We start from the raw sequence: 9,317 nt of genomic DNA on the forward strand, positions 1-9,317 counted from the left end.
TCTGACTCATCTTCCACTGCCTCACTTGATCCTGCTACTGCTTCTGCAGAGTTCACATCATTTTCATCTTTCAGGTACGCCTCAGCTAACAAAACAAACGGCAGACCACGTTCACAGCATATATCTACATACTACCTCCAAGTTGATGTGGCTTCGATGAGAACAAGCTCACCAAAGTATCCATGACTAGCACGGTTCAGGACAGCTTTCAACTTCAGCTTATATTGATGTGGATCCAGTTGGAAAAACCGCATGAGCCATTTGCACACTCCCACAATAGTCCTCTCATTAGCTTTACTAAGCCCCTTCATGACATAACGAAATCCAAACAGATCTACACCGTTGGGACCGTACCTAATTTCACTCTCACCATAATATATCTGAAAAATTAATTTATCTGCCATCCCTGGAAACACCCGCAAACATAACCCATGTTAAGACAACAAACTATATTTCTGATTATCGGATAAAATAATTTTTAAATGCTACCCTAGGTTCGTAAATTATCATCTACTGTTGCCTCCTACGTCCGCAGGTACAAATAATATACTAAAAATAATATACTACAAATAACATACTAAAAATAATATACTAAAAATAATATTCTATATTGAACTGCCATCGTACCATTTTCTAACTAAATTTGACAATTTTCTAAACCCTAGGTCATAAATGTCTAAAATCTATGTCATATACTATTACTGCATAAATTAACAACAATAAAAAGGAAAAAAAGACTTACCTGAAATTTTCCTTCAAATCTGCGGCCCAAATGCAGCAGGGCTTCGCCGACCTCTCTTCCTCCCCTCTCCTCTCCTCTCTTCTCCTCTCTTCTCAACTTTTCCTTTTTTTCGGATTTTTATGATTTTTTGACCAATTTTTGGCCTTTTTATACCAGAGGACGCTGGGCGGACGGTGCGGCACGGCGGGCAGGGAGGACCCCTTACCGCCCCCTAAGAGGACGATAAGGACCTCTACCCGCCCCCTCAAGAGGCGGTGAGGGGGCGGTAAGGCTGCGGGCCGGGCGGGAAGGCCCTACCCACTCTCTCAGGGGCGGTTAGGATCCGTAACCGTCTTATCAGAGGGCTGCAGGCGTATACTTTTGCAAAAATATCTTCACCGGGAATCTATTTATTTAAATTTTAACTAAAAATATATATATTTATATATAAAAACTCTGGTTCTTGCCGTGCGGGCCTTAGGGATCGTCTCCCTGCGCGCTGGTTCCCGCCCGCCCCATTTGCTTGCGGCACCAACTCGCCTGATGGGGGGCTTGGCGGCTGCGCGCGTGCTGCCGTCTCAGCCGCCTCCTCGCGACGCCGCCGCCACCATCAGCAGGCCACCCTCTAGCGCGCGGGCCCCGCGACGCCGCCGCCCGCGGCTCGCCCTTCTCGAGGCTCTTCTCGTCGACCGCGGCCGTCGCGCCCCACGACGCCTGCGATTCGAGCCTGGGCGGCTCGGCGTACTATGCCTGGATTCGCGCGGCGGCCGGCCGCAGGATGAGGAGGACGAAGGCCTCGCGCGCTACATCCCCGTGAAGGCCTACTTCCTCTCTGCCGGGTAAGCAGGTCACACCGCGCCCGCGCTTGCGCGATAGGTGTTTGGTGATTTCTCTGTGAGGAAACGTTGTGTGGTGCCATTCAATTTTGATGGTGGAGACGCCCAATTGGTACAAGGAACTAAATTGATGCGTTGTTGTTTGATTTTGTGGCAGCATTGATTTGAAGAGCACGCAGGCGGAGCACGGGAGCGATATCGTACCTCCATCGACCCGTTCGCTCAACTACATTGCTTTCCGCTACTCCGAGTTCCCGCCTGAGATTATGGTTAGTGATTCCAGTCCAGCCTCACTTTGTTCGAGGGCCAAAAGATTCTGTAATCTGCTAATCTTTAAATCACATTTGGTCACCAGTTGAACGTGAGGCTATAACGTATAACAATTGTCCTGTGCTGCAGAAATTGATTTCCTCGTGATCTTTTGATATTTATGTAGGACATTGGAGTGAAGGACACCAGATTTTGCTATCGTTATGTGGTCGTGTTACAGTACGGTTCTGCTGTGCTTTTCAACACTGCGGATCATGAAGCTGAATACTATCTTGATATAATTAGGAAGCATGCTTCAGGATGGCTTCCAGAGATGAGAAAAGATGGTATGTCGATACAATTCCCTTACTGGCGCATATAGATTAGCTGCTGATTAGAGAAGTTCTGTTTACTCACTTTCTGTGTTCCATGATAATATTTGTATGAACGGCAAACATTCCAATTGCCTTCTAGAATATTTGGAGCTTCTTTTTGACAAAAGTCATAGAACTTAAAGATAATCATTCCACGTATAAGCTGTGTATTGGATGGTATGCATTATAGGCACCACTAACACATCATGTCACTTAGAGCCATGCAGCTTTGTTTTTTTTCATAAATAAATTGCCAAAGCTTTTCGTTCACTGAGACTGAAATGGAACTTTGGTATACAACCCCTGGAACTTCCCTGCTTAATTATTTTGCAAAGATGTAGGTTTAGAGTAAAACCTGTATTACATTGGCGACGTCTATTTTGCAACGAACAGATTATGCAGTGATTGAGAAACCATCCTTGACAACATGAATGAAAGGAGGTCTTGATTATATAGTTCTTAAAAGTTTAGACACAGATGGGATTCGCATCATTTCAAGTGTTCTTGGTCAAAGTATCGCACTTGATGATTATATTCGCCAGGTACTGCAATTGAGCAAAGCTAAAAATATTTTGCCTTGTGGCTGTAACATTGAAGCTTCATTCTGAAAGTTCTAATACACTAATTTTGATAGGTTGATGATATGGTTGAGGAATTCACTGAAATTAATCGTGTCATGGAGAAGACTGGGAACTTCACCATGAAAAGAAAGAGGCTCTTTCAACTTGTGGGCAAGGCTAATTCGAATCTTGCGGGTGTTACCATCAGACTTGGCCTTTTCGACAGGTCTGTCTTGTACACTCAAGCACTATAGTTCCTTTCTAGGATGGCTCTGTACAGCATATACAAAGTTAAATATTTTAGCACAAATTTTGTTCTCTCTTCTAACGGATGGAAGGGTGTGCCAATCCCATGTGCAGGATTGTGCTATAGTGTGTAATTCAAGATGCTAGATATTGCATGTCTATACTAGAAATCACTGTGTTACACACACATGATACTCTTTTGGAGAAAAACGATCACATGAGGTTTATGCTGTTTGAAATTTCTTCCAGTACTTAGATGAAAGGTTGATGAATTTGATCTTCGTACTTAGGAATCGGACTATACCATGTCACAGTACTCTGTTTTAAAATCATTGTGCCTGCTATCCCTGGATTATATGGTGTTATTATTTGCTCCGTTGCATTGCCCCATGTTTTTGCTTTGACTCTTTGCTTTTGTAAATGACATTTTGCTTCCGGAAACATACACCTTTTGTCATTTAAACTACATAATTTTTCTCCAGGTCAGAAATGCTTGGAAAAATGCAAATTATGCACAAATTCTAGAGTATCTTCGGGAGGAATATGAACTGAATCAGCGTTTTGGAAGCCTTGACTTCAAACTGAAATTTGTGGAGGTAAGTGCCTTTTATTCATTGTTGTATAGTGCAATAGCTGATTTTCTTTTTTTCTTTTTGAGTTTTCATTTCCACTTACAATTTATTATTGTAACAGAACAACATTCATTTTCTTCAAGAAGTCCTCCAAAATAGACGGTCGGATTTGCTGGAATGGGGTGTCATAATTCTACTGACTATTGAGATTGCCATCTCATTATACGAAATTATCAAGGACTCTAACACGATCTATTGAGGGCTCTCTATCCAATAGATCTACGACACAATTATCCACCCTCAACTCACAACTTACATTCTGTTATGCTAACTCCAGGCTCTCCCTCTCCCTATCCCCATCCCCTATTGATCTCTAACCTCAGATGAAAGCAAGTTGGGTTTGTTCCTACTTCTTACCATAGCTTACCTTCCTGAGTACTCCGATGTTTTGAGGATTGCATCTTTGAGTTTCTTTATCCTTTGGTTCCAACTCGCTGCTAACGAAAAGAAGTTCCTCCAATTTTCCAATGTGCAATGAATTTCGGGCTGTCAGGGTTTTTAAATTTAAACAAAGTATTAGTTTTCATTGCCGTATTCATTTCAGACAAGAGTTCTCAATACATGCTCTTGGCGACAACAGCAGGTGCCAGGTTTTAATATTTTCGTAGGACTGTGTTACGTCCAAGTTTTGGTTAAGCTGAGACTGGTGTTCTTGGAGGCTGGAAAGAAACCTCTTTTTGGAAGACTGAACTGGTGTTAGTGTGTTAGATGCGAGCATGTCTGTACTTGTGAAACTGCTCGGCAGCCCATGCTGTTGCCTGGAAGTACACAGCCGAAGTGCATTACATACTAGTAGGTCGATAGATGGAATTGACAAGCGACGAATGCAACCGGAACGTACATGAGACCTGGAGCGTTTCTAGTAAATGCATTTTGCGTGACCTTTCAGGTGTGTATGGTATGCCCCGTATGCCGTATGCGTGATCAAAGTTGGAGTCCCGAGTTACCCGCGAAAGACTCCTCTGCTTTCAGATTTGTTCCGTTCTAACTCGCTAAACGGGTATGCTGGTGTATTACGGGCTTGCCTAGCAAAAAGTGCTGCCCGCGAAAGTTATGCTTTTTTACCTGGCTAGGTAAGTTTAAAGAATGTCCGTTTGGTTGGAAGCTTGCGCCTGAGAACGTTAATGAGAGCTTCTGCTATCTAATCGGTGCTAATCACCTCCATTACTACCAAGCTAATCAGCTTGTCTGCACCAGCGTCCAAAAACGAGTGCCGGAGCCTGGCAACCGATGCTAAAGTATATTGATAAAGTATGAGAAAACAAGAAATATATAAGATACATATGCCACACCAACTTAGATGTGCCCCAACAAAAACTCCGTGTTAGAGGCAAAGCGCCAACTAGCACAACGGGCGAGACACTGGCACTAACGCGCACAAACCACACAACACAACCAGGGAAAGCCAGCATCCCACCACTATGACACAGTAAAGCTTCAAGCTGGCATGAGGTAGAGAATGTGGAGGACCACCATTGCGCGTAAATAGAAGCAGCGGCAAATCAACTTGCGGGAGATTCAGGTGGTCTTTGACACCGGACTCCCGGTGCACATGGTCCATGTGCCCAAAACCGACCGATCATTGCATAATGCAAACAAGGCACACCCACTTGATGCGGTCTGTTCTTGCAAGTAGCGACAGAAAAGGCAGAGCAAATAAACACACGGTATATAAAGTATCTCCAATCAGTCCAAAAATGGACACCTACTGATGTTTGCCTAGTTTATTCTTTAATGCCAGGAATCGAATCTGGCAGTTTACAATGGTAAACACACTCAATCCAACCTCCTAAGCAAGTACGCCACTTGAACCTCCTTGGTTAGCGGCATGATTCTGTAGCTGTACAGTTCGGCGACCAAGCTGGGCCTGATCTTGTAGCTGGGTGGGGCGCCGTTGTCCTCACTACTCACATTCACCTCTTGCCCAAAGACCTTGGCCTTAGCTTCTACCCTTTGTTCAATAGCATGCTCCACTGTTTCATATGTGAGGAGGTGCATTAGTTGATCACGGTCCTGAAATTGCGCAAAAGGAGAAACGAATTAGTTGTATGAAATGGAATCGAATTGTCATGATCAATCTGAAATTGTGCAGGTAAAAAAAAGTGACATTGTAGTACTAGACAGACTATACAGCAAAACAGAAGAGCACGAACCTGGGCTATAATTGCAGGCATGTAAGCTTCAGGGGACTCTTGAAACTTGGCCTCTGCCACAAACTTCCCATAGTGGATTCTTTTAGAGAGTGCCTGAATGATAGAACAAGGAACAAAGAATAATCAACAAACTATATAATGCCAAATTGCATGAGTAACCAGCCAACATCATCTAAGTACTATGAAAATGAGATCGCAAAAAATTACGGCAATAGAAAAAACTTGTAGGAATTAGTAACTACAGACTTGATTTGACTTTGTTTGCTAAAAATATATTTCTTTAAGTGAATGAAAGCTGCAGCAGAGTAAAAAGAATTCACAATAAACTAGTTTAGTGGAACACAATCAGGTTGGCACCCTAAGTATTTAAGTGGAGTAGAGGATTTGACATGAATAGCAGCAGTACCTGCAGGCAGATTGTGTCACAAAGAGCACTGGATCCAGAATTACCATCACTTCCTTCTTTCACCAATCTTGGAAGAAGTTCATCAAAATACATTTTCCAAATCTCTTTGTTGATATTAATAGAATCAGCAATAGGATGCAAAACCTATGCAAAGGATAAGAGCAAAATAAGAATCCATCTGAAATATACTAGCATCGTCAATAAGAGCAGCATGTCTCATAGCATTATGAGACTTGCAATGGATGACACTTCACATTTGGCAGATGGATTGTGATGGCAGTATGTCGCTAGTAGAAAATGACAAGTTTCGTGCAGGCTAAACTATCTTATGATGAAAAGCAAAATGCTAAGTCATAACCAATGGATATCGCCTTAATAAAAATGAATAATACATACATGCTACTTTCACCATAAGGTTCAGCAGGAGCTTTTGCTTTTACTCAAAAGGAGAGCATATGCTGTAAATGAGAGGCAAAGCGAATTTTTCGTCTTGTAAGAAAAGAAAAATGACCCACATAGCTTATTTCGAACTTAATGCAATGTGACATCGAAAGATTGTATTAACTATATAGCTCATTCCATGATATAATGTAGTGTGCAAACATCTCCCCAATAAACCAATATATCGGGGAGAGAATAGTATCTTAGTAAAACAGGGAAATTTTTCAGGTCACTTATATCTAAGGTCTGCGACATTTGCATAATTGTAGTGTGTTCCGTACCACTCACAGGACCCTGCCTGTACGTAGCTCGATACATGAACTCTACGTGCCCTATATGTCAGATGCTAAACAATTGTAACCAAAGGCACAATCTATTTATCTACCTCCATAAAGGAAATGATATATTAGCTTGGAAATGGTTGGTTAAATTTCCTATGTTGACAAAAGAAACTTTAAAAGCCAACAAGAGAAGCATTTGAAATCCAAGAAAACATGAGAACATGAATTACCGTTGGGTACTGGATAGGTGGCAACAGAGGCTCAGGTAGATCTTCTTGAAAGAATGGGTGCTCATCTGGGCTCTTGTATCTCCCAACCTACATTAAAAACATCGGCATATTATAACCTTTCGCATACCACGATCAATTGCTTTTCTAATTTGAAGCCAGATTCACCTGAGCATGGAGCTTTTCAGTTTCTCTAACCATATATTCAACCAAATTGCCTTCAAAACCATCCATGTGGAAAGCATTGCTATCATATGTATCAGCATTGTAACGGAACTGGGCTCTCTCCAAGAGGCTGAATATGATGCTGTCTTCTTGTCTAATCAAAGAGTGTCTAATACTGTCCAAGGTCAATATTTCACTTCGATCTATCCTCTCTTCCCTAGTAAAAATGCACCATTAAGAAAAGAATGATCAGATACTTCAGTATAACAAAAAATTGGCTGTCAGAAAGAGTATAGCAATAAACAATTAAATCTTTCAGCAAAAAGTGACACAATAGGTTAACATCCTTAGTAGTCCAAGTCAATTCCTTCCTCAAGATTGCACATACGTTTCTGGAAAGTATCACTGAACCTTCGTCACGGAGAAGCTACAACATATGTGTCACCAAAGTAGCGCACAATTCAGCTTTTAAATGCCAAGACCTCTACTCAAGTCACCAAGTCTGCATGACCTATCATTGGTGGAAATGGCCAAAGACATCTCTGTAAATTTCCACGGTTTAGTTACAACAACGCAATGCCCAGTGCCTACGTTTTTGGGCTCAAGACTTCCAAGTCAACTCCGCCACCAAAGAGGTCAAACTTCACATGCTGTCAAGCAAAAAAGCGCAGAAAATTCAACTCCATGTTTTTTGACACAATAATTAACTCCATGTTGTTCGGAGAATAATTCCAACAATGAATAGGCAAACTTTTAGGAGATCAATTCAAACACCACCAACTCATCATCAAACAACCTCAAATAGGATGTTTAACTTCATAAAATTTGTATGCAAAGCATAGCGCAACCATGGCTGGACTCAGAAGGATTAATCTCACAAATGGAGGTACTGAACCACCAGCCCCCAATTGAGAAGCAGCACAAATCCAATTCCAGGATCATCACTAGAATTGCCCCCAACACAACCAGTCCTACACGCAGAAGCACAAACGCAACCGCGGCCAGCGCCCCTACCTCGAACGGAAGCAAAGCGCAACAATCGTCACAAGAAAAGCTCTCTCGGAAGACCCCAATCCATACATACCTGGTCACGGGGGTCACGGAGTTGTTGGCCGCGCGCAGCGCCTTTGTCCTGGTCGCCGCCGGCCCGAAGCCAACGCGGCTCCCACCCTGAGGCCCCCGGAGCAGAGCTCCCTTGGGCGCGGGCGACGCCGCCGCAGCCTTGGAGACCACCTTGAACTCCATCGCCAACCACCAACGCCACGAGCAGCTGGAGTTCGGAATGCTTCGCGGGAGGTGGGAGGAGTGGCGAGGAAATGCGGGGAATTTATTTGCTTGCTGGTGGGCCCAGGTGGGGTTGGCGAGGGATGGGTGACGTCTGACGAGAGGCGATGATTGGACCAGAGGTAGGTGGCGGACGGGACGTATTTCTTTTAATAATAGTATTTTAATGAATAATTGTAAAAATAAAATCTAAAAATAGAAAATTATAAAAATAAGCGTGAGTCGTCACTTCGAGTGCGAATAAAGTAAAGAGAAGTGTCGGCACTTTTTTGGGAAAGGGATCTATTGATATTTCAGTTTCTACAAATTTATTGATACTTTGGTTATCGATGTGTCCTACTTTAAAGGTTAATAGGAGTGTCAATAAGTTTTATGTGATTATTTATTAGAACTTAGAGTGTCAATAATCTTTTGCGCGTTGCAATACCTTCTTTGGTGTCAAACTGACCACTTATCATCATTCAGAGTGTTGATAAGTGTCTTCTAAGTTAATATTTCAAATATAGATAAATACCTAGTTGACATATATTTTTGTAATTTTCTATTCTAAACTTTATTTATATTTTTTCATTAAATACTATTATTAAAAAATCAGACGGAGACGGCTGAGGAGGCTGAGGAGCGGAGGAGAGGGAGGAATCGTGGATCCCGGTGCGTGAAGAAGTGTCACGTGGATGTGCGACTCGGGGGTAGGCCGAGCCATTCGGATTTTCGGTTCAGTGGAGATGGCTAGCGTCCGACG

The 9,317-nt window shown here is 42.6% G+C and overlaps 1 protein-coding gene and 1 pseudogene across 1 annotated transcript; one reads left to right on the forward strand and one right to left on the reverse strand.

The window, feature by feature from the left end:
* The first annotated feature begins 1,234 nt into the window (after positions 1 to 1,234).
* Positions 1,235 to 4,280, forward strand: LOC133910106 (protein RETARDED ROOT GROWTH, mitochondrial-like; annotated as a pseudogene).
* Positions 4,281 to 5,268: 988 nt separating this feature from the next.
* LOC133908814 (chorismate mutase 1, chloroplastic-like) lies at positions 5,269 to 8,610 on the reverse strand. Its single transcript, XM_062350983.1, has 6 exons — positions 8,376 to 8,610; positions 7,295 to 7,508; positions 7,130 to 7,216; positions 6,178 to 6,321; positions 5,772 to 5,864; positions 5,269 to 5,631 (listed from the first exon to the last, which is right to left on the reverse strand). The coding sequence occupies exons 1-6, from the start codon at positions 8,534 to 8,536 to the stop codon at positions 5,395 to 5,397; spliced, it is 936 nt and encodes a 311-aa protein (XP_062206967.1). The 5' UTR covers positions 8,537 to 8,610; the 3' UTR covers positions 5,269 to 5,394.
* Between the last annotated feature and the right edge of the window lie 707 nt (positions 8,611 to 9,317).

This window comes from Phragmites australis, chromosome 2, assembly GCF_958298935.1.
Source record: "Phragmites australis chromosome 2, lpPhrAust1.1, whole genome shotgun sequence".
NCBI lineage: Eukaryota > Viridiplantae > Streptophyta > Magnoliopsida > Poales > Poaceae > Phragmites > Phragmites australis.

Bases quoted from the DNA above. Each gene is read 5' to 3' on its own strand.
- LOC133908814 (XM_062350983.1), bottom strand. From the start codon at position 8,536: ATGGAGTTCAAGGTGGTCTCCAAGGCTGCGGCGGCGTCGCCCGCGCCC. The intron at 6,322-7,129 runs GTAATTCATGTT...TCCTTTGCATAG, and splicing joins CACCTATCCAGTACCCAACG to GTTTTGCATCCTATTGCTGA. The intron at 5,865-6,177 runs GTACTGCTGCTA...TCTATCATTCAG, and splicing joins GTGACACAATCTGCCTGCAG to GCACTCTCTAAAAGAATCCA.